The sequence below is a fragment of the Condylura cristata genome, unplaced genomic scaffold, assembly GCF_000260355.1.
Source record: "Condylura cristata isolate star-nosed mole 26May11 unplaced genomic scaffold, ConCri1.0 scaffold00005, whole genome shotgun sequence".
NCBI lineage: Eukaryota > Metazoa > Chordata > Mammalia > Eulipotyphla > Talpidae > Condylura > Condylura cristata.
In genome coordinates, this window is record NW_004567106.1 from 24,457,859 (window position 1) to 24,483,955 (window position 26,097).

The window sequence follows — 26,097 nt, forward strand, 5'->3', positions numbered from 1 at the left end:
AGAAGGAGCTGCCTCTGAGAAGGCCAGGTTTGTTAAGAAATGCCTGCATAGACACAGGTGAGGCATTTTAGAAGAGCTGCAAAAGAAAAGGCTGGTGAAAAGAAACACCTGCAAAGTCACAAGTGGGCAGTGGAGCTGCGTTTTGCCAGTATAGAAATTTCACTAGTATACTGTTCTTTTGGGGGGAGGGTTCATTCCTTTGTGGAATTGTTATCTATTGTTAAATTCATTATATATGGGTGTGACTAGGTTGATTTGTAAGGACTAGTGATTATCTACAATGGCCCTCAATCGCCATAGTCCTTCCTCTGGTCTGTGCCCCTGGATACTTTGTATAGCAGTTGACAGTTGCTATGTAGTTGATGCAATGGTATTTTCATTTCTATAGCTGATTTAACAATTATGTTAACTATTTCTACTCCCACCTCCAGGTTCTGGTCTCCTGACTGTCAAATTTTCTACTCAGCCTCCATCACTCCATATAATGAGATTTCAACTTGCAGTGCCATTCTTTCATCAGCCACGGTACTGAGGTGGCACCTGTTATTTACAACACCCATGAAAGCCTGCTAATATTCCAGGCTCTGATCACGCAGAGGAAAACACAAGTCTGTTCCTACATTTCTAACTTTAATGTGAAACATTTTAATATGTTCTCCCTCCCAACTATCCAAAAAAGATAATTTCGCCAAGGGACCTAAGTTTAGAAAGTGTGTTTTCCGCAAAAAGAAGCGCACCCACAATCTTGAACCAGATGAGAAAACTAAGCCAGCACTGAGCGATGTCACAGGGAGAGGGCCCAAGCTTGCAACCCCGAGCGGCGCTCCACAGTGACGACTAGGCTCCGCCCCCTGCCGTCTCTATAATGGCCACGCCCCCTTGAGCGAAGTGCGCATGCTCTTCTGTGGGGCTGTGATTTTTGAGAGCGCGCAGTTGAGCCCCCGACGTTCTCTTCTTGCGAGCTCCTGAGGCCACTGACAGGCCTTGTTCTCCGGCAGTGGTGGCACCGCTGCCGCTGACCTGCCTTGGGAGTAGGGTGTCGCAGCTTCAGTCCCAGCTATAGTGTTTGGTAAACTGAAGCCCCAGAGTGCCCGGAGCTTGCAATTTCTCGCCAGTCCCGGCGAGCCCGGGCCGCGAAGGGAGCTGACGGAGGATGGCAGCCTCCGGGGTGGAGAAGAACAGCAAGAAGAAGACTGAGAAGAAACTTGCTGCTCGCGAAGAAGCTAAATTGTTGGCAGGTTTCATGGGCGTTATGAATAACATGCGGAAACAGGTACCAGCTCTGTGGGGGTGACTGATGTCAGGGAGTAGGGGTGGTCCAGGGCTCTGGCCTTATGCTGCTTGGGCGGAAACCCGCACCCAGAGGATGGAGACCCTCTTATTCCACTGTACTTCCTTCCATTTTCGCGTGCCAGCGAACCTTCTAGGAACGGAGGGTCGCATTAGACAGTTCTGAACCCAAGCGTGGCCTCGTCTGCAGATGCTGCGGCCCCTAAGTCCCACTCTCAGAGGACCCCTCAGAGGCGCTCGGCGTTGGCTGTAGCTTGTATAACAGCTTTGCCCTAGTTATCTCTTTGTAAGGCGAGGATCCCTCCACTGCGAGCTGGGTTAAGGTGTCGTGAGATCTTGTGCGAAGAAGCCTATTGGCACAATCCAACCCGAAACCCCCAAGGAAGGATTGCTGGCCTGAAATCTTAAACGAGGGTCCCCGCCTCATTTTCCTTTCCCTGGTGGAACTAGTCAGAGACTAGTTCCTGAACGTGTTATTTTAGAGCAGACGCAATCATCAGTAAGTACCGTGCGGCTTTTAAGGGCACTCTGCGCCCCTGTTATTGAGAGGAGCTCTTTGTTCTGTCTTTGATATGTGTGGCGCATTAATGAAAGTCTTTGGCCTGTCAGCAAAAGGTGGGCTAAGAAGAGATTTTAACGCGGAAGAATGTAAGAATGTAAACTGGAGAGCTTGGTTGGTTTTCTATTTTTTAATTCCATAACATACCAATAAACAAGTTACTGGGTTACTTTTTGATTCTGGAAGCTTTTTAGAAAATACTTGTCTAAAGAGATCTGTGACAATATTTTGATTTTGTTACTGGTACTATGGGACAAAAACAGGATATGAATAAGAACTGCAGAACCTAGTTTGCTTATTTAGTGGTTCCGATCAGAACGTGAACAGTATAGGAATTTGAGATTTTTATGAAAAGGTTAATTTCTGGTTTCTCTAAGCAAACTGATGCCCTGTCTTTGTCCATCAGCTCCTGGCATGATTCGTGGATGCAGTAAATAATGAGTGGAAATACCTTTAAATCTTTTCTGGCCTTTGTGCCCAAGTCCCTGTGAATGTCTGGATTCAGTATTTTATGTAACTTTAATGTATCTATTTTAATGTGGATATTCATACTCCTTTTTATGCCACCACTGACTTCAACTTACCTGCATTCAGCTACAGTCAGCTTGTAAAACAGAGTTAAACACAGTTCACTGTTTTTAAATAAGCTCAGATTTGTTTCTAACAAGTCTCTCATTTCCCCAGAGTTGTGTTTTCATCTATGGACTGTAACATTGCAAAGCTTTGCCTATTTCTTACACAGAACACACCTGAGTTGCAGCTATTTACTAGGGGAAGTGGTAGTCTGAGATAGTGTTTAGCTGTGAGGAGTAAAACATGTATTCACTTGGTAGGGCACATTTTAATAAATAAATGTTTTAAGAGTAAAAAATAAAAATGTGTTCATAGCCACTTCTTAATATTAGTTTGAGATTATATTAACATCTGTTTAAAAATAAATGAAACAGATACAATTACTAAAAAGTCAAGATTCTGTTATTGAGTTAAATAGGAGAAAATGGATGTTTGGCGAGCAACCAGGGATCTCTTCCACAATGGTTAACTGATCTTAATCTGCCACGTTTCCTTTTGTCAGTGGCTTTGCATGTTGTTCAAAGCATTTCCAAAAATACTTTTACACACATTATGAAAACCTGCATCTTTTCTAAGATGGGCAGTTTTATTTTGCAGTTGGTTTACATTATATTTTATTATTCTGTTTAGTATCAGAACACAAAAAAACTCACCAAGAATGACTGAAAAGGGCTATTGACAGAAATTGGCAGAGGAGGGCTGTTTGAGTGAGAACCAGTTTTATAAGTGTTCTTGTTCTTCAGTAAATATTTTTTATTATGACAGTTTTTGCTTTCTTATAACCTTATTTCTTTGGGATTCAAAATACAGTGTCTGGATGACAAAACCTTTCTATACACACTAAGAAGTATTCTTACAAGAATTTGAGAACATTGGAATTAGAATACCTGAATTTCTGATCCATTTTTACCCATTAACTAGTTTTGTGACCAGTCATTTCATCTCTTGCTGCTAGGTATAAGATTGCCAATTCTGCAGCATTGTAGCTAATCCTACACTGAGTAATGAAAAGGGGGTTTTACAGAGCCAGGAACCTCAGCTTCACATGGAGCTATTCAATCCTATCTAGCCTCTGGTTTTTAAATTTAATTCATGTGTAGCTCAATGGATTACAAAATAAATACACTAGCAAGAAGATAGGACATGAGAATATTGAAGTCCCCTCTTCCCTCTCTTGTGCTCTTTTCATTCCTGACTCCCTCAAAGATAACCACTATTCTAATTTCTATTGCTTAATTTGTTTTACCTGTTTTTAATCTTACATAAAATGGATCAAAGTATGTACACTTGTTTTTTGGATTCTTAAAACCCAACATCATTTGTGAGATTCACCTATGTTTTTGTGTGCAGCTCTAGTTGATCTTTATTATATGAAGTATTCCATTGTATGAATATACCACAATGTACATCCTATCATTATGGACATTTTGGTTATTTCCAGTTTTGGACTAGTTAGTAGTACTTTGACTGTTTTATACATGTCTTTTGACATGTACATGTATGGAACTCCAAGACTGGAATTATTGACTCATGGGTCATACTACATTTAGCTTTGATAGATATTGTCATTCAGTTTTCTATAGTTATACCAGTTTACTTTTGCCAACTGTGAATGAGAGTCATTTGCTCTTCATTCTTTTTAACACTTTGTATTGTCAGCCTTTATAATTTTAGCCATTTTACATGGCATCTTATTTAATTAGGTTGAGCACTTTTTCATTCATTTCCCTTTTTGTTTGTAGTTTGTTACCTGATAACATTGTAAATCCCCAGGTAGGCTTGGGCATAATCACTACTGTGTAATTATTGAGACTGTGTTAATGTAATTCAGGAGACAGGCTTGAGGAAAAGGCTTCGAGACTTTCATGAGTGTCACAAGAGTTTAAAATTTTCTCACGGTAAATGAATTGAACTTTTAAATTTCATTTATGTTTTATGTTAAAACCTTTATTTAAAGTATGTGTGAGAGCTACAAAACTAATATGAGGATTGTGTGCTGGGGAATCAGCTGTGCTGACTCTGTAAAACTGTGCTTACTACTTGGCATCTGAATACTTGCCACTCCCAGACTGTTAAGTACTACATGTCATTATTCTTAGGGTCTTGTGGATAATCTAAGCTTTCCACATTTAATCCTCAACTAGAAACACTTCTTGAGCACTTATTCTTTTTATTTTTTAAAGATTTATTTATTTATGCATGTAGAACTGGGGTACAAGCCAGAGGTGCAGGGGTGGTGAGAGAATTCGCCAGAGATAGAGCAGGGACTGAAATCCACTGCTGAAGGGAGCAGCAGGCAGGTCAGGAGAGGTCTGCCCCGCCATGTGGGTCACTTCTGGGTGGGGATCAAACTCATTGAAGTGGCATTAGCTTCTTAGTGCTGTGCTCTAACCCACTGTGCCACCAGGGAGGGCCCGAGTACTTATTCTTTTTAGCCATCCTGCAAAGTGTTCTTACATGCATTATTCTCATAATTTCCATTGATGATCTTTTCTCTTTTTGTCTATCCATCTTATGAAGTACCATCTCTTTTAGGCTTCCCAGTCTTCCCAATGCTTTATTGACTCTGTCTTTTTTTTCCATATCCATCTGCCAAAAAACATTAATTACTGCTTGTTTGCCTTCTTGGGGCAATGCTGCTGAGCACAGCTAAAGAATATTCCATTGTTGGGCAATCTTCTAGGTAAGCTTTACCATTGACTGAGCTGTCAGTACTGCTAAGCAATCCTATTTTCCATTTATTCTTACTATTTTCCTCTAACCTGAGTCCCTTCTCTGTGTCCTCACTGTCATTTCATGATCCCTTTTTTGACATCACAAATAAATGTTATTAGTTTGAAAGTATTTAACTTCTAACTTTCCATCACCAAATCTACAACCCTTTTTTTTTTATTTATGTATACAAGAACTGAGGTACAGGTGAGAGGGTGAGGAGGATTCACCAGAGACAAAGTGGGGAACAGAATAGGTGGATTGACTGAAATACATTGCTGAGGGGAGCAGTGGGTGAGGCAAGAGAGGTCTGCCACACCATGTGGGTCACCTCCCTTGCCAAGGATTGAACTCATGCTCATGCTGCAGTGGCTGCAGATGACCTCATAGTGCCACCAGGAAAGGCCCTCCACAAGCCTTTCTTGGCACTCCTTTTTTTCTCTTTCAGTTTTGCTACAAAGGAGAAGCTGTCTCTTTTTCTAAGGCCAGTGTGTCCACTTGGGTAAAATTTTACTCCTCTCAGCATAATTAATCTTGTCATAAAATTTATACTGTTGGTTATTCCATATCTGTTGAACATCTTCTGCAGGCTTATAGCCATCATTGAGCATGTTTTAACCAGCATTTTACCAACCAACAAATGAACACCAATTCTTAGTCTCAACATTCACTTGTGTATAATGCTGCTCCCCCTTATTAAAACCAAAAGGTAGTAGATTCACTACCTATCTTGGCTCACTGTTTCCCTCCCTCCATTTGACTTTCAAATTCATCCATTCAGGGTATTGGGAAGCTGTGTGTGGCATTTTGCTAGATTCTTGAGTTGCATTTTGTGAGTAAAACCCAACAGTCCCTGTCCCTGTAAAGTTATAGTAGTAAGGAGAATCACACCTTAAATATATAAAATGGCAACAGTAGTAGGAGTTACTGAGGAGACGAGCATGGTTCAAGGAGGGCATGTGGATGGGTGATTTGACCATCAGCAAGATTTTCTTAAAGATGTGGTGATTGAACTGAGGGCTGAAATAAGAGATGTTAAAACTAGGTAGTTTTTAGGAAGAACTCCTTAAGTTAGAGGGAACAAATATGCAGAGGCCTTGAGTCTAATACCTACTTCCATAGACTGGCAAATACAAGAGATTGGTTAAAGGCCATGACACACAAAACAAAAAGGGGAGGGAAATATATTATGAAACTGGAGGTTGGTAGACACCTGCCCTTATATAGCCTCATAAAGTTAGGGGATTTTGTCTTTATTCTGAAACCTTTTTAAGAGAGAGGGAAGGAGGAAAAAAGGGGTGGCGCTGGGTAGGTATTGTCTGTTTTTCTTTTGATAAAAGTGGACAATGGTGGAGGGTGATATATTATGAAACCAGGGATTGGTGGAGACCTGCCCCTGCATAGCCTTAGAAATAAAGCTAGGGGATTTTGTCTTTATTCTGAAACATTTTTAAGAGAGAGGGAAGAAGGAAAAGGAAGGGAGGGTGGCTCTGGGTGGATATTATCTGTTTTTCTTTTGATTAAAAAGTCAGTGGACAATGGTGGGAGGGTTATAGCTGTTTAAGTGATAGGTGTCGTATGGTAATTTCACATTTTAAGAAGTGTGAGCCCATATCCCTAAATCATACACAATGTTGTCAACCAGTATTACCACAATAAAACAATGTTGCAATTTTTAAAATGTCTACTTAGTATAAATGAGTTAGATCTTAGATTGGTAGCTGATTAAACAGGATGCTCTATAGTAGTTTAGTGACTTGGACTAAGGTGGTAGCAACAATAATATCAATGAAGAAAGTTATATTCAAGAAATTAGGAGAAAATCAACAGCACTTAGTCACAATAACTACGATACATGATTGTAATGACTAACTTAGATAAGCAAATTAAGACAAAACAGTACCTGATAATGAGTAACTTCATAATAGATGTCGGCTATTTTTGTTGTGGTGATAGTGATGAATTGGATACTGAGGAATGCAGGGTGCCAGTTAATGACTTCTAGGGTTCTAGAATGTGGAATAGATAGATGACACTGTCCACTAAAAGGAGATACTGGAAAAATGTCAAAGCTTTATAGGAGAGATTGGTAATTTGTATTTGAGATATGCTTAGTTCCTGATGTCCATGAGGCTTTGAGGTTTATGATAAGTTGGCAGGATTGGAGAGTTGTGGGTTAGAAGTGTAAACTTGTGAATGATCTGCAGATAGAAGATAATGTCTTCATTTAAGCTATGGAGAGTTAAGTCTAGGGTTACGACTAGGCAGTAAACCATAGAAAGTGACCCAAAAAGAAGGAAAAGAAGTGGCTAGAAGAATAGAAAGAAAGTGAGACTTAAGAAACAGAAAAGAAATTGTCTCAGTAGGAAGGTGGCAACTTTTCAAGTTGATGAGAAGTTAGAATAAGATTTGAAGTAAAATGCCTAATGTTTGTAGTAATATAGAGGAGCTTATTGACTGTGTTGAGAGTTGTTTGGTGGGAAGAGACAGAAGCCAAATTAGCATCAGTGGAAGTAGGATATGAGAAAATTGAGACAGCTGTTTTGAGAAATCTTTCCCTGAAGATAGTGAGGCAGTCAAATGATTGTTTGGTTTTTATTGTATAAATGGGAGAAATATAGTGTTTAAAAGGTAGAGGGAGGAATTCATTTGAGATATAGAGATTGAAAATATATGAGACAAAATACATAATTGGTAGATGATTCCACTCAGAGATCCAAGTGAAGATGATTAACTGCCTATCGGAGGAGGACAGCTCCTCCTCCATAAAAATGGAAAGAAGAAAGGGTACATAGGTAGGCGGCTATGTAGGTAGGTGTGTTTGGAACACAGAAAGAAGAAAAGTGTATCCAAAGGATCTTATTTTCTTGGAAAAGTAGCTGAGCTCATCTGCCAAAGTGAAGGAAGATGATGATGATAAAGCTGGAGGTTGAGGGAGTCTTTGTGAAGAATGGAAATGGTATGATGACTGGCAGCGATTTTTTTTTTTTTTCAAAAATTTTTTTTAGGTTGTCCTGAATTTATAATGAATATCTGTCCCTAACCTGACCTTCAAAGTCCTGTCTGATCTGATTCTAGCTTATCCCATCGGGTCTTAATTCATTTTTTTTTTGTTTTTTTTTGGCCATTTTACTCCACACTCCTGTCTTCTTTTCAGAGCCTAAAATGTTGTGCCAGTATCTTTAACTCCTTCAATCCATGAGTTAGTTTTTACCTTAAATGACACATCCTCCCTGAATAGCAAACCTTATGTCAAGACCTTACTATAAATATATATATATATATACATACATACATACATACATACATATATATATACATATATACATATATATATATATATATATATATATGCTTTACAACACTATATTTCTTTCCTTTGTGTATTTATCATCTCTATAAAGGTGGTAATCACTCTTTAAGGTGTCTTTGCTAGTACCTGCTAAACTTTGTGAGGGTAGAGACTGTCTTATTCAGTGCTGTTTTGCAAATATCTACCACATGAGTACTCAAAATACTTAAAAGTTGATGTCATGTTTTTAACACTTAGAGGATAAAGCAGAGTAAGAAGAAAAATGGACAGGTTGAAATGTAGAAAGCAGCAGCATTTTAAATGATAGGAAGAAAAATGTATTGGAAATTAAAAAAGAAATAAAAAAGCAGGGGATAATGTCACTGAACCCAAGATTTAAGTTATAAAGAGGACACAGGAGTATCAGATGTTACAGACAGGTCAAAAGATTAAATGGACACTGGATTTTAAAACTGGTGATTTTAGCAAATCAAGTTATAATAGTGGGAAGGAAAAACAAAAATTTTGTTATTTATTTTTGCATAGAGATTTGGGGTACAGGCCAGAGATGCAGGGGCAGTGAGAGGATTAACCAGGGACAGAGTGAGGAGCAGAACAGGCCGACTGAGAAAGTACACTGCTGAGGGGAGCAGTGGTGGATCAGGAGAGGTCTGCTGCCATGTGGATCACCTTCAGGGCAGGCTGGTATCGAATTCATGCTGAAGTGGCTTTAGCTTCTTAGTGCTGTGCTTTAACCCACTGTGCCACCAGGGAGAACCGGGAAAAACAAATTTTAAAGGACAAATAAGAGACACTGGGGATAGTACCTGTCTCCTATATGGTCCAGGCTTTGTAGGACCCTAAATTTCAAAAGTATTTAGTGCATACTGCCATTATTACAATATATTGCATACTGAATAAATGAGTACAGAGCACATCTTTAGGAATACATTGCACTAAAATTTCCTATTTCTGAGAAAGGAGACAAGATTTGGGAGGTAACTGAAACAGGACAGCCTCAGAGGCCACCATAGCCTTTCCAGGACAGTGCCTTCATTGCACCGCAGCTCTGCTACTCCCAATCTGCTCCACTTTCATAATGTCAAATATTGGAGTGAGAGAGTCAAATGGACCTAGTTTTGCTTGAATCCAATGGTAGGGAAAATAGGGGTCATGTAGCACAAACATGATCTTGAAAGGACCTGTTTTGTGTTTCAAAGCCATAGCAACTCTAGTTAGCATCTACTACAAAGATTCATATCAGTGAAATAGCTGATATATTATGTATCTTAGTACATAACAATATAAGCATATAATTTCATTATATTCAGTTGAACTGTCAAAAATGTGGTTGATAAAATAGTGAAGAATATGCCACCTATGCTCAGTATCATAAATTTTGTGCTTAGGTTACTGGAAAATTGTGTAAGGATTAAATGAGTTCTTAGATGTTCTTTTGAAATTACTTAGCTAAATACTGGGAGAGTCAAAAATTATATTTTCAACTGTGTTGGGGGAGGGTCAGAAACCAACTGGGTGTTCAAATCGTCAACTATACAATATAAATTGAATCCCAAACTATTATACTGCAAGCTTTATTATTAAAAAATTGAAAATTATTGGCCCTCCCTGGTGGCGCAGCGGGTTAAAGCACAGCATCGAGAATCTAAAGCCACTTCCGCATGAGTTCGATTCCCGCCTGCCCCGGAGGTGACCACATGGCGTGGCAGACCTCTCCTGACCCGCCCGCTGCTCCCCTCAGCAGTGTACTTCGCCGATCTGCCTGTTCTGCTCCCCACTCTGTCTTTGGTGAATCCTATCACCCTCCACATCTCTGGCCTGTACCCCAATTCTGTATGAATAAAAAAATCTTAAAAAAAATTGAAAATTATTTTGTGTCTCCTATAAAATTGAGTAATGTTTAGCTACTCATTTCTCTGGGAAACAGCATTACTCTAGTAGAAATAACTTGGACTTTGGAATTCAATTTCTCAAGGTTCTTTTATTTGATTAGGTGATCTAAGCCATTATTCCTAGATATTTTGAGCTTTGGTCTTGTTTGTATAGGTTACTTAAGTCTTACGTTAACACTAACTACTAGATTTGGCAGTACTAGTGTTAGGTCTAGTATCTGATTATATGCTACTTTACAGCGTTAGCCAGCTGCTGAGGGATGCTGGCAGCAAACTCTGACTTGCCTGCTCTCGCACAGCTTCATTAGTGTCAACAGGTAGGGTCAGTTTCCCTGGCCCCTACGAGTGCTATAACATGGCTTATATACACAGTAGGTTTTTGTTAATGCTGAGGAATGGACATTGAACTTGAGGAATCTGCCATTTCTTAACAAGAATAAGCAAACCTGCTCTTTGTCCCGGAAAGGAGACATAAGTTCTCTCAAGGTTATTTGCTGCCCACACAATCCTTAAATATGGCCACCAGGGCAATAAGTGCCAGCGCTTGTGTTCTTGGCATTTCCAAGAAGATGTGTGAGAGCTCAGGGGACCCATACATAGAAGGCTGTCTCCAGCACCAGAAGATACCCAAAGGGCATCTCCTGAGTTCTAGCCATCTTCTGCCTCCTGGAGAAGAAAAAACAACCTATCTACTTGCTGGGAAGGGTCAGGCATCTAGACAAATCTACTAACCTATGTTCATCTTAGAGTGTCATGAGGAAACCAAAATGGCCATATCACAGTCTTCTAATTCTGTGAAAACATTACTACATCTCTTGTTTGAATTGTTCTTCTCTTTGGTCGCCAGATTTCTAAACTAACAAAACCCAGAACCCATTTCCAGAAACTTAATTTTTGTAACTTACTCATTTAGCCTAACAGTGATGGGAGTCTCTTGCTTCCATTCTTTGGTTGGCAGGCTAATTCTGACTGTCAAGTAAACCATTCTATCTATATAAATTATGAAATCAGCTCATTTAAACTTTGATTCTGTGGCTTTAAGAAAACTTTTGAAAACCACTGATAAAAGGCTTTCTCTAAAAGGAGAATATAGTGTGTGGGCCCAGTTCTCTTTTTTATCATGGGTTCTATGAGTTGGATTTGAGCCCAGCCATCTTTTCCTTTTCCTTACAGGACAGATATGTAGATTCTGAGATTTAGATTATTGGGACATGTAGGGGTATATAGAAAAGCCTACATGGGTTTCTGAAACAAATCCTCCCTTTTTCCATTTTTGTTTTGCTATAGAAACACTGTATTTGGGGGATCACTTGACCACCTGTCAGGAGTGTGTTTTATTACTTCACTTAGCTATTGATCCTTGTATAAACCTGCTAAATTGAGAATCTCATAGGACTGAACCATAGAATTCACACATCAAAGCCCCAACTCCCAACACAAATTCGATGAACCATATAGGTGTAATTTCTTGCTTCCAAGTTTGTTTGTCTTACAGTTTTCTGATTTCTTCCTGGCACAGGGAGTGCTTTGCTCTAATTTTCTCAGTCAAGGTATCATTCATAGCTCTCCCAATTATCAGCACGGAACCAAATGACAGCATAAAGTGCTCCATCTAACTCCTTATTAGCAATATAAGGTCCCCCAAATTTGAGACTTAGCAATCACTTATTAAATTTCCATCTTTGTGATCTTCCTGTGAATCAAGATTAAAGTAAATTGCATGTTTTCTGTTCTGCCTGGTTTGTTTGTTTCTTTGTTTGTTGTTACTCCTTGGTCTCAGCCAGAAGGCATTCACAGAAATGTTTGGGCAGAGTCAGGCTAAATTCTTCAGTACTACAGCCTGGGCTATCTTCTACTGGGTAAACTGTTTAACACCTGTAAAAGCTGAATTTCTCCAATTTCAAGATAGTTGGTATTGATTTCAGTATTTCAAAGAGTTCCTAGAACTTTAAGTTCAGCACAGAACTTCAAGTTCATCCCCATCCCACAACTTGAAAAAATACAACTTTTATAAACAGTGCAGATGTTAATACATCAGTAACATCCTAACTTACTTTATTGTTTCCCAAAATCACAACAGAAACTTCAGTATTGGGTGGAATATATGGTTTTCAAAGAAAAACTTGGTTTTTGGTTACAACAGGTTGCCAGTCTGTCAACTGCCAGTAATTTATACTCATAAGATTAAACTCATCTGGGAGACATCGCTTATCAAAAGGCAAACGGGGGAAACTGTGTTTACCATATAAGGAAGGAATTTCACCCTTGAATAATGTTTCTCTGGCATAGGACACACTTCTTCTCTTGGGCAAAATGTTAGAAACTTGCCAGGGTGATTGCTTTGCAGCTATCCCAGCCAGATAGGTTCATTGTCCGTCTTGAATATGAAAAGATCAATTTAGAGCCTTCAGTAAATTTTTACAGTCATTTAATGCTGAACGTGACAGAAGAACCTTCAGTGTTTCTCTGGCTGTCTCCTCACCATTATAACCCCCTGCCCCTCGGACACCTGTCAGGTGTCCCCACTTACATGTACGCATGAGCTGTGCCCTCTGGGCCCAGGTGGTCACATCACAGGTGCATGTGCAGTAGCGCAGCTACCGCAGCTGCCAGTCATAGATGCTAGTGGCGGCCTGATAACTTCATTTACCCTATAGGGCCATACTCAACTGCTCAGGCTCCTCCACTTTCCTCTCCCCGCCGCCGCCCTCCCACCACCACCTGTTTTCCATTCTGCACATTTAAAGCCTAATTTTCATTTCTTTTTTTGAACTGTTTTTCTGACAACCCAGTGTGAAATGACTGAGTTCTGTCTAGTGGCAAAATCTTCACTCCCTGGTAAGAGAAGAATGACCCACATTTGTAGCAGCCAGTTGTACAGAGCACAGTGTGTGGCTTTGTATTCTCCACACCTTTGTGTCCCCACAATGAGCCATGTCATGCTCTGCAATTCCTTATATCTATTAATCCTATTTCTTGGGGCATCTTTTCTTTTTCACCCCTCTTTGTCTCAGCTAGAGAAAGAGATTGGATACATTTACAGTCTGAGTCCCATGACTCAAATGCTTTCTCCTTTTCACCCCAATGCTTTGCTTTCTTCCTTTTTTTTTTTTTTTTGAGTTTATTTGAACCTATTGCAATTACCTATTAAACTGCCCTATTTTTAAAAATAATAAGTTCATTTTTACATCATTTTGTGCCTTTTTCCATCTCAGTTGTAATCCCCATGGGCTTCCCACCACCAATTTACCTGTGTGCCATCATCAGAGTCCAATGCTCTCCCCAAACCCGGCCCCATTTTTTATCCCATTCCCTACTCCACCCCTGTAAAATGTTTCTGGTGTATAATTGTTCATTATTATTATTTTCTCCCCTGGTCCTTTATGCTCCTGCTATGAGTAAAACCATCCAGTATTTTTCCTTTTCTTTCTGGCTTATTTCACTAAGCAAGATCCCTCTCAGCTCCATGCATGTTGCTGCAAAAGATATGTTTTATCTTTTTTGGTTGCTGAGTAATATTCCATTGTGTATATGTACCACATCTTTTTAATCCAGTCATCTACTTTTGGGCATTGGGCTGATTCCATGTCTTTCCTTTTGTAAGTAAAGCAGCAACAAACATGGGGGTGCAGGTGTCTTTTTGAGTCAGTGTTTTTATGTCTTTTGGGTAGATACCTAAGAAGTGGGATTACTGGGTCATATGGAAGCTCCGTTTTTTAGCAGTTTGAGAAACATCCAGTTTTCCATAGTGGTTGTACTAGTTTGCATCCCCACCAGCTAAACCCAGCTAAACAGCCCTATTTTTTAAGGGGAATCTCTTTAATTTTTATTTCTTTAGCTTTAAGAGGATGCTTACAAAATTTCCTAGATCTCTAGACTCTCTCTTTTTTTTAAGATTTATTTATTTATGCATCCTAGAACTGGGGTACAGCCAGAGTTTCAGGGGAGGATGAGAGGATTTACCAGAGACAGAGTGTGGAGCAGAACAGGCAGTTTGAAGCACACTGCTGAGGAGCAGCGGATGAGACAGGAGAGGTCTGCCACATCATGTGGGTCACCCCCCCACCCCCCAGCCAGGAATCAAACTCGTGCCGCGGAGGCTGTATATAGCTTCATAGTGCTGCACTTTAACTTGTTGCACCACCAAGGAGGCCCTAGATTTCTAGGCTCTTTCTGAAAGCTCGTTTTAGTTTACTCCTGAAATTTTTCCCCATTTATTTCTTTGGTCCATATCAGTTTCTTTGAATAAATAACAAAAATAATTTCTTTCCTCATCACATCTCTTAAAAAGCAGTTATACCAAAGTGTATTTCTCTTTTCCTTTTAAAAAAAAAAAACATTAGCCTAAATTATCTCATTCACCTTTTAGGAAGAAAAAATTTGTTGTATTAATCTGGGTGTCGGGTGTCTTCCTTTGTTTTCTTTCACTTTACCACTTGCCTTATTCTTACTATATGTGTGTGTTTAAACCCAATGCTTTTTTTTTTCTCTCTTTGTTTTCACTTTTTTCTGAACAAATATGACTCCTGGAGAGATCTTTATTTTCTCTTCACTTCTGGGTTTATTGTGTATTTTTAGAATTTCAATCTAAGATGATTTATCCCTAAGTAATAAGGGCTCCCTTTCCCTTTATCTTTTCAGTGCTTTAAATCAACCACCCAACTATAGTTGCATCTGCAGTCTACTCAGGGGATTATACCCAGGGCCAACTTGAAATCATGCTGGGAGGTATTGACAAGCTACATAAATCCAAAGGTCAGTCATTCCTCAGTCCTCTCCTTGGACAACAGTGAAGAGTAGACTTTGAGACAGCTGTTTGCATGGCTCCCACTAATGCCACTACATGTTGTTAAAAGCTAAAACCTCATATAACTCTGTGGTCCTTACATGAGACCTAGCTGAATGCTGTTGTCCTGCATGGCAAATGTACATAAAGTGAGTCAAAAGTAATTCCACCACTAGATGTCTAAAATGTTTGCCTTCCCAACCAAAGGACTACTGAAAAGCCCATTAAAACTTGAAAACACTTTCGCACCAACAAAGTTCTTTCTGCTTCTGTTGTTCTTTGAGTATCTAATGCATATGGTTTGAGGGGGCTCTCCACTACTGCTTGTTGTGAACAGTTGAGAGATAGTCACAGGAGACTGAAATTAGTAGTGACAGCGGAGAAACATGACTTTGACCTGAGCATAAAATTGGCTTGCTCTTCTTTCCTCCACTCCAGTCTGGGGCAGAGTGACTGGTTAATGGAACCAGTCTTCTGCCAGGGGCAAGCCTGTCACAGTGAGCTGTAATCCACTGTGGGGGCAGGCTAATGGATGAAGAATGAGCCAGGACACCTGGGCATATATGGTCCATGACTTACACCAGATTCCTGCCAAACCTGTAGTCACTTCCATAAGTGAGGAAGAGACTCTACTGTGAGAGAGAAACCTAAAGTTTCCCTAAATGATAAACAATTATCCTAATATAATTTTTCATTTTTTCTATCCCAATATCATTTTTTTCCCAGCTGCCCACTTTCTTACCACATTTACTAAATTAATGGAGACTTAATATTTAAACAGTTTTAGCTTTACAGAAAAATTGAGCAGAAAACAGTTTCCCCCAACCCTCCACACAGTGTTTTCCCTAGTATTAATATCTTATGTTAATGTAGTACATTATTTTGTTATTGTTAACCATAGTTTTACCATAGGAGTCACTCTGTGTTGGTAAGTTCTATGGGTTTGGAAAAATGGACAATATGCATTGGTTAGAAACGTGCAACCACGGCTACAGTATCATACAAAATAATTTCACTGCCCTAACTCCTTCCACTCTACCATATTACCACATTTTTGGAGATATCTTTGTCATATTCCAATTCCCATTTATTGCAGATTCCTCACAATTACTAAGGTTTCTCCACTTAATTCTTTTGTTGCTGCTATGATGTGGAGTATTTTTTTTTCTCGTTCGTGTTTCTTTATGTGTTTTTACATGCAAGTTGGCTAATTGCCTTTCTCATACTGTTTTGTGACCACTTTTTATATTACCCTGCAAGTGTTAGATTTAACACTGAATTGGCTATTGTTTCCAGAACAGCATTGAATAATAGTGGTGACAAGGTTATATACACAATCTCTTGAATGAGAATGTCTTTCCTGTTTCACCATTAAATATGATGTTGGTGTGGATTTCTGATAAATGACCTTAAATATACAGACATATCATTTAATTAATTAAAGTGTCAGAAACTGAAGTTTGAATTCTATCAGGTAACCATCTATTAATGATATAATGTTTTTCCTTCATAACTTGTTGAGATGATGAATTATACTCAACAGAATTATTGTTCTTAAACCCTCCTTGCACTTCTAGATACCTAATATTTGGCTAATTCCCTGCTAAATTCAATTTGCAAATACTTGGCAGATTTATAAACAGATCCCTAATGGAAGAAAAAAAGTGCAGAGAAAATGTAACCAAAATAGCAGCTGTCAGTTATAGAAAAAAGAAGATAGTGAGGAAGCTTAATAACTTGTATAAAAAATAGGTGGTGTAACATGAAACCAAAGTTATTAATAATAAATGTGAAGGGTTAAAATAAACCCTAGCGAAAACCCTACCAAAAATTCTCAAAACCAGGCCCTTCCTGGTGGCGCAGCAGGTTAAAGCACAGCACTAGGAAGCTATCCTCAGCCACTGCAGCATGAGTTCCATTCCCAGCCAAGGCAGTGACCCACATGGTGCCCACTGCTGCCCTCAATAGTGTGTTTCAGTTGATCCAACTGCTTTGTTCCCCACTCTGTCTCTGGTGAGTCCTCTCACCCCCACACACCTCTGGCTTTGTACCCCAGTTCTTGTATGCATAAATAAACACATCTTTAAAAAAGAAAATTGACAAAATTCCCTTAATGGTGAGAACTTCTACCTAGGTTACACAAAAATCTATGAGAAACTAGAGATTCAAAAGTTAAAAATTATCTGTACAAATATATAACAATTCTGGGGGGACATAAAGAAATTACAGGGTTTTACTTTTTTTCCCCATGAACATGTATAATTTTAAAAGTAGGTGTTTTGGGCCTCCCTTGTAGAGTAAAGTCTCAGCACTATTGCACTATCTCCACTGCAGCATGAGTATGATCCCCAGCCAGGGAGCTCACCCACATACAGCACATCAGACCTCTTTCTCCTGTCCCACCTGCTGCTCCCCTTAGCCATTTATTTCAGTAGATCGGCCTGTTCTGCTCCCCACTCTGTCTCTGGTGAATCTTCTCACCCCCTACACCTCTGGCCTACACCCCAGTTCTTACATATATACATGAATATTAAGTAAATCTAAAAAAAAAAAGGTTTTTTGGTTTTGTAAGTTTCTCCTCTATTTACCAAACTTTTGTTATCGCTCATGTTCTCCAGCTTATCTGGGTATCTGTCTCATCTCATTTTATTTCTGTGGATGCACCTCTTTCCAGATTATTGAAAATAGGAGGGATCTTTTTCTTTTTAGGTCAGTCTCATCTCTTGTCCAAAGCTATCCAGCTATTATAGCATAATCAAATGAGTGTATCATTTAGATACAAACAGTTCCTCCCCTTTACCCACCCACCCCCAAATATTAACATGCAGCTGGAGACCAATCTTAGACTGAGGTACTGTACAAAAATTGATTTGTTTCTTCAGTGGCTATAAGCTCATTCCACTAAACTCCCTTTGCCAAGTATGCCTTGGAACAATTTGTTGCTACATTTTGATTTAGCTCTATGTTTTCTGAAATTTCCCATCAGTAATCATAGATTTGTTCCCCATGAGAATGCTGTGATATGATTTGATTGTTATTTTATGATTTGATCGCTATTTTGTCAATTTTTTCTTTCCCTCCCTCCTTTCCTTTTTCCCCCTTCTCCCTTTTTCCTCTCTTAAGCAGCTAGCTCAGCTTGTTTTGGTAGTAACAAAATAGTTAACTTGACTTTGCTACCTAGTATTGTTTGGTATGGTATGTAGCAAAATCCCCTGCAAGCTATTCCTACTCTGTAATTTTCCCTCAAATAAAAGGAAATTGAAATTTTTCATTAAATATGCTGTTGGCATAACAATAACTTTAATCTGCACGTAAGTAAAATTTTGTTTACCTCTTAGCCCAGTTTGGCATCCACTTCCTTCTTTTGGATTGTTTCTCATGGAGTAATAAAATAAGAAATAGTGATTTATCTATCAGAAACTATTAGAGTTGCAGTAAGATACTGAAAATTTGTAACATGTCATACCTTTTAGCTACTAAGCCTTTATATAGACTCCTGAGTGATACTTTTTTTATTCTGAATATATTTCCTCATATTCCTCATGCTTAGTAGGAGAATGCTTTACATATTGTAAACTAAATTTTCTCTGAGCCTAACCTATACATTTCTTTAATTTAGACATTGGAATTTTATTTGACAAAAAATATGGGGGCTTTTTGCTTGAAAATTAATCTTTAAGGATTCCAGTAAACCTTAATTTATTTCTTTATTATTTCATTTTTCCAGCATTTTATTTAAATAGACCTGCATTCTTTCAGCAACCTAAAGAGACACACAAGTTAAAAGTGGCTGCTCTCTAGCTCCTATCAGAAGTGTGTTGGAGAGAAGTGTTAATAAGAAAAGTCAGCTTGTCCATTCTTCTATCTGACCTGTTATATTTCAAGTTTGATCTCAAAATCTACTTGGGAAATCCAATGTCCATTCTATTAAGCATAGATAACTGAGAAAGAAAATAGATTGCTGTGTCTGAAAAACCATCAAGGATATTGCTGCTGTGTCATTTATGTCCCCATAGAGAATTAATAATTTGTGTCAGGAAAAAAACTTTTTGGTTTCCCTAATCTTTTCTGAGTATAAGCATCTTTACTTCACCCCTTTTGTTTATATGTTTGCTAAGCTAGGCCCAATGAACCCCTTCTAATTTATTTCTTTCTTGATCAGAAAACACTGTGTGATGTGATCCTTATGGTCCAGGAAAGAAAGATACCTGCTCATCGTGTTGTTCTTGCTGCAGCCAGTCATTTTTTTAACTTAATGTTCACAAGTAAGTATTTTTTTTAAGATTTATTTATTGTTGCATGCAGAGCTGGGGTATAGGCCAGAGGTACAGGGGCAGAGAGAGGATTCACCAGAGACAGAGTGGGGAGCAGAACAGGCTAACTGGCAAAGACGCTGTTGAGAGGAGCAGCGTCAGGAGAGGTCTGCCACACCATATGGGTCACCTCCGGGGCGGGGATCAAACTCATGCTGAAGGGTCTTTAGCTTCTCAGTGCTGTGCTTTAACCCGCTGCACCACCAGGGAGTTCCCACAAGTAAGTATTTTAAGGTAAAACATATCATTATTTTTTCTATGACAATGGACTAGGCATGAAAGAAAATAAACCCTTTTCCTAGTTTCTAGAATGAAGACCTTAGGTAATGCTGATGACTGATCAAAAGACAAATGTCCTTTTATAATCTCTAAAGGCTATATGTCTTTATCAGTCAAGTTACAGCTTCTACTGAATGCCTGGGTGTTTTGTTGTTGTTTTTTCTTATCTTCAGCTAGAAAGGCAAAAGAACAGATACATATACACCATACACATTTTTTTCTAGCAAGAACCCTAGATTTGGAGCTGGGAACTATGTCCAAGTACTGCTTTCTGTTATTAGTACTGTTTTATAAGTTAAGCTAGGTTATTTAATGGATCTCTTCCTCATTTTCTCTTTAATATACTGATTCCTTACCAGGGTTTTAGAGAAATATGGAGCTTTACAAGGTCTTAGTGACTATACATAAAAATTACCTTGTTCTCATAAGTTTATTCTAGTTACATTAGAGGCTTTACTACATTAGAATGTAGTAGACTGCATTCTAGCTTACATTTTACCTAAAGTAAATGAGTGCTACTAAGTTATTTTAGGAGTTTGGAAATACTAAATCTCACTTTATACCTTTGTTGACTAGAAATTTTTTTAAGTACAGTAATTCAGCAATTTCTAAGATTTAAGGTTGATTATTTTTAACTAAGGCACAATTCAACTGTGGAGAGTGTATTTATTATAAAAATAATAATGCTCTTTCTGAGGAATCTTCTGAGGAATCTGAGATATTTGTCCTATTATTCTTTTCCATATTTAACATCATCCAGAATATTGTGTCAGTTAAAATTGTGGCACTACTCATCCTATTTACACTTCTTCATTTTAGCTAACATGCTTGAATCAAAGTCCTTTGAAGTAGAACTCAAAGATGCTGAGCCTGACATTATTGAACAACTTGTGGAATTTGCTTATACTGCTAGGTAAGTTAAGAAGGGTCATTTCTGTTGTGGAGTAGCAAGATTGGGATCTGTCATGGTAAAGCATTGTTGTAGCTATTGTGCTCCAAATTCTTCATAATTAAAAATTACAAGGGTAGAAATGTTTGAGGATCCTATGCCATACTAACTCAAGAACTGAGAAGTGGTTTTCTTTTTTATTTAATTTTAGGGACTAGTAAGGATATATTCTGTAGTAGCATTATTAATTAATAAAAAATTATAGGAAACTAATGACACTTTAACTTAATTACAGAATTTCTGTGAATAGCAACAATGTTCAGTCTTTGTTAGATGCAGCAAACCAGTACCAGATTGAACCTGTGAAGAAAATGTGTGTTGATTTTTTGAAAGAACAAGTTGATGCCTCAAATTGTCTTGGTAAGAGATCAGATTTTTTTTTAATCTTTAATGTATAATAAAGAAAAGAAGCATGGTGCTAAGGATGCTTATTTAATCTTAAAAACATTGTCCAATAAAAAATCTAATAGCAATATATTTTAGGAGGAGCTTATGGAAATACATATTAACATGGGCAATTAGTCCTGAATCAGTATTTCCAAGATACAAAATATTCTTAGTAAAAAGTTTTAACTCTTCATGTATCTGGAACTAGGAGTAAGCATTTCTAGCAGTCATATCATGATATGTGATAACTTAAACATGAATGTTACCTTGGTGAAGCACTTATCATTGCCATAATTGTCACAGATGATGAAACTGAAGTTATGTTTGTGGAGAAGATGGGATTGTAATTCAAGTAATATTTTTCTTAACTATTGCATCATGCTGCCTCATTGCATTGTCAAATATGTGAACTGTTTAGTACTAGAAACTTAAGAGTCCTAGTCTGTAAATTAAGATGCTAATTAAATGAGTACTGTATGTACCACCCCACTTTAAATGCAATAATTTAAAAAAAAAACATACTATTAATAATGTAAATATGTTTGGTGTCAGAAGAAGCAGAGAAAGTTGATCAGAATCAGTTTTAGGGGTATGATATCAGTTTTAAATATGAGATGATCCTTAGTGGCACATAACTGACCTTTGTAATTACTTTTTCTATCCTTGCTGTGATTCAAAGGCCAAGACTATCAGGGTAAAAGTGTTAGGAAAGAGAGAGAAAGCAAAGTGGAATCAAAGAGAACAAAGGGAGAAACCTGAGAATTCAACCAGTGATAACAATTTTTACCCATGGAAGAAATAGGGGTGCTGATGACAGGAACACACAGGCAGTTTACAAATTGATGAATTTCTACATCTTGATGTTAAGAGAGAGGCTTGAGAAACACTGCAAGCTTCCTTATTTGTGATTTTGTAGGCTCCTTTCCTACTGACAGCTCATTACTTTGTCTAGCACATACTTCCACTGTGAGTGCAGAGAAAAAGATAATGGAAGGCAGGTGGGAAGGAAGCAGGAAGAAATTGGAGAGGCGGGGGTGATGGATATAAAAGCCACATAAAAGGTATGAGAATGAAATTATACTTGGCATTGTGAAAAAGAATTGGGCAAGTTGGAGCAGGAGGGGAAATAGCTATGCAAGTGAATATACTGATGAATTATTTATTTATTTATTTATTTATTTATTTTTGAGGCAGCCCTGGCCTACACAAAGATCCCTATATCAAGAATTGGAAACCAATCTCTAAACCCATCTATCTAAGAAAGATATTCTGGGCTGAATCTTTCCAAATGCCTGGGCTATAGTTTGGGGCTCCATTTGTTAATAAGATTTATATTCCTGAGATTTAAATTTGTTTCCACTTATTTAAATAAAGGTCTCATAAAATTTTATTGTAAAAGGGTAATCACTTGAAGTTTTTAGAAGATGATAAGTTAAATATATTTTCCTAACTTCCTGGCACTCTAAATTTCCTCCTGGGGTGATTCAACTAGAAAGGGAGTAAGTATGACAGCACAAAGCATAGTGTGGAATCTGGAGCAAATGATGCTAAAAACGTTTTAGGCTTTGGGCTTCTGAAACCATGTAGGAGTTACCCTAAATGGGTGCCTTCTGCCATCATTGATTACAAAGCTGGAAGGAAGGAAAGCCTAGCAGCCTGAAACGCTAGCTAAGCCTGTGGCAAACATAGTTGCGCTAAGTGTATGTAGCTGCGCAGTACTCAGGGAACTTGCTTTCTGTTTAACATAGCTCTCCCTTAGAGCAGATGGAATTCCTGTTCTCAACATTTGTCAATTCTCTTTGCTCAAAGCTTCCAATAATTTAACTTCTACAAGTGATAAAGCAACCCATGGTAGCTGAATTTATGAAATTCAGTCAGTCTTATTTCCCTGAAATCATAATTTATCTTGAATGGTATTTGCTTTTCTTAAAACTCGACATTCTGTTCTTTTATATTCTTTCTGTATTTAGGTATAAGTGTGCTAGCAGAGTGTCTGGACTGTCCTGAATTGAAAGCAACTGCAGATGACTTTATCCATCAGCATTTTACTGAAGTTTACAAAACGGATGAATTTCTGCAACTTGATGTGAAGCGAGTCACGCATCTTCTCAACCAGGATACTCTAACTGTGAGAGCTGAGGATCAGGTGGCTAAATTACATTCTTGTCTTTTTCCTAGTAAAAATGTCCTTATTTATTTTTTCTACCTCATTTGGATGCATGGCAAGGAAAAGAATCATGCTAGGAGAGAAGGTGTTCTTTACATTAAACAAAGTATTCGAATTCTGTTTCATAGGCAGAGCAATCATGAGTGTTTACAAGGTATTTGAGAGGCTACATGCTAAGCAAAACAATATCTTCATGTCTAAATCCTTTAAATATGTTATCTTATAAGACAAATGGGACTAAAAAGATGTGGTTAAGTTGAGAATCTTGGGATGAGATTATTCTGGTGGGCCTACATAATCATAAGTATCTTTAAATGTGGAAGAAAGAGACAAAAGAGGAAGTATCAGAAACATACAGTGTAAGAAAGGCTTGACTTGACCAGCCAGGGCTGTCTTAGAAGATGGAGGATGGGCCACCAGCCAAGGAACGCTGATTGCTGCTAATACTGGAAAAGGCAAGAGAAGGTTTCTCTAAAGCCTTCAGTCAACCCAGCTGACAGAGTGATTTTTAGCTCATTGTCACCCATTTTGGATTCTCACCTCCAAAACAGTCAGGTAAACTGCCAGAGGTGGAAGTCTGGTGGGGGTAGAGGGACACTTTGATATGCAAGTATTTACTTAACTCCTAAGTCTCACATCCTTTTCTATATTATAATCCACTAAGTTTGTGATCATTTGTTATACTAACAATAGGAAACTAAGGAAAGTCATAGGCTCTGAGTTATTTTTGTTATAAAGATAAAAGATAAAAGATCTACAAAGAATCATGTTCTTTTGTCCAGCCAGTATTCTTCATGGCCCAAGTAGCTTTAGACTGAAGAAATCTGATGAATTCTACTTTATGCTTGAAAAGTGAATGTTGATTACTAACATGCATCTTGGATACAAAATAGTGAGATTGACATGTCACCCTCGTGATTGTCAAGATCACCCTCATCTGATCTTGAGAAGAACATCAGACAATCCAAATTGAGAGACACTTACAGAACTCAGAAGGTCATCAAAAACAAACAAAAATCTTAAGAAACTGTAATGGTGTAGAAGAGCCTAAAGTGATAAAATGACTAAATATAATGTAGTAGCTTTAAGGATTGTGGGACAGAAAAGAATATTAGGTGATTAGTTAATAATAATGTATCTTTTGATTTAGATCATGCTAATCTAATATCTTAACAGTTGGATGCAGGGAACATGGGAACTCTGTACTATCTTTGCTGCTTTCCTGTAAATCTAAAACTATTATTTAATAAGTATCTAAAAATATCCAAGTGCCACAAGAAACAAAGTCCCAGGAATAAGAATTTAGTGCAGTGTCTTTAACCCCTCTGTCACCAGGGAGGCCCTATGAATATAGGGGTTTTTATATCTTAAAGTAAAGTAACTATCTGGAAAGTAAGTAAGTCTGTTAATAACTCAGGAACTTAAAGTCTCATGTCTCCTTTTTAAAAGGAAACTACTTTGTTTTAAAAAGATCACAAATATAACATTCTTCCTGTCATTATATAATAGCAATTAGATTTAAAATTATACTACCTACAAGAACAAGTAGAGCAATGTATTAACTATTCTAAAATATAACAGAGCACTGGGGGGTGGGTGAGTTAAAAGAGATATCTGAATAAAATATTGGGAATAAGTGACTTTATGATATTCTCCCCTTCGGTGTAGTGTGAGAGTAAGTAAACATCAGTAACTAGAAATACTGCCGCCATCTAAAGTTGCCTTGCTGTTTTTGTTTTTCTCCTTAGGTTTATGATGCTGCAGTCAGGTGGTTGAAATATGATGAACCTAATCGCCAGCCATTTATGGTTGATATACTTGCTAAAGTCAGGTTTCCTCTTATATCAAAGAATTTTTTAAGTAAAACAGTACAAGCTGAACCACTTATTCAAGACAATCCTGAATGCCTTAAGATGGTGATAAGTAAGTTGTCTTAATATCCATTTATAACCTGGTCTTGTAATCTACTTCTCTTGGTTTAAAACACTGTAGAGTGGATCAAACTCAGTAGCCAGGGAGAAACATTCAAGACTTTGCTCTTCCTGATAATTAATTCAGTGAGGTTCTCTGCTATCTACTTGGTGGAAACTTAACCCTGTATAGGCATGTATGTGATAGAAGGTAAAAATTATTTATCTTTTTCTCCTTTTGTATATGTGGTAGCTTTCTTGTATTTTATTTCTACTCTTTTCTTTTTTACTTTATTTAGGTAAATAGTATACTAAGTAATTAAATTTTCTTTCCTAAACAGCCTTTTTTTTTTTTTAATGGAGGGGAGGACTGAAGCTAATAATTGACACACTTTTCTTAATTTACTTGTTTTTCTTGACTTATCGGTTAAGCCCTAACCTTTAATACCGCTGTAAAAAATGCTACTTAATAAAGTTCTGTATACATTAAACTGTTTCGCTTTTTTTGTATTTCATAGAAATACAGAGAGGCCCTATCTTCTATATTTTTTTATCTACACATAAATAGCATATTGTCTGTATTGGACAATTTTTTAAAATATTTCATCATTATCAGTGTGCTTTCTGTTGTGGTTAATGAGTAAAACAGCATTTTTTGTTGTTTGGTTAGTTTGTTTTATTGTATTTCTTGCTGAGGTAACAATGGTATACAACACTGTATATGAGACAGCGATATGGGTTCAAACCCCTTCAAATGTTCATTACCACACAAAAGCTACCACCAAGGCACCCACAGTCCTCTACCACAATCGGGTACCCTCTCCACCCATCACCACCATTTTGCTTGTCATTCACTCCCTCCCTATCTGGTAGCTTTAATTCTGTAATCAGATTTCTTTTCTTTTTTAAAAAAATTTGTTTATTTATGCATTCTAGAACTGGGGTATAGACCAGAAATATGGGGGGG

The 26,097-nt window shown here is 37.9% G+C and overlaps 1 protein-coding gene across 2 annotated transcripts in view; it reads left to right on the forward strand.

Moving 5' to 3' along the window:
* Window positions 1-927: 927 nt before the first annotated feature.
* The window catches only part of KLHL7 (kelch-like family member 7), a 55,771-nt gene continuing 30,601 nt past the window's right edge, over window positions 928-26,097 (forward strand). Inside the window, exons 1-7 of one of the 2 annotated variants that reach the window (XM_012721060.1) lie at window positions 1,191-1,273; window positions 14,981-15,094; window positions 19,288-19,390; window positions 20,537-20,630; window positions 20,902-21,026; window positions 23,024-23,199; window positions 24,969-25,143. In XM_012721060.1, the coding sequence (XP_012576514.1) occupies window positions 19,312-19,390; window positions 20,537-20,630; window positions 20,902-21,026; window positions 23,024-23,199; window positions 24,969-25,143 (649 nt within the window). In that variant the 5' untranslated portion in view covers window positions 1,191-1,273; window positions 14,981-15,094; window positions 19,288-19,311. Of the gene's footprint in view, window positions 1,274-14,980; window positions 15,095-19,287; window positions 19,391-20,536; window positions 20,631-20,901; window positions 21,027-23,023; window positions 23,200-24,968; window positions 25,144-26,097 lie in introns of both variants that reach the window. The other variant, XM_004676765.2, reaches the window with a different exon arrangement.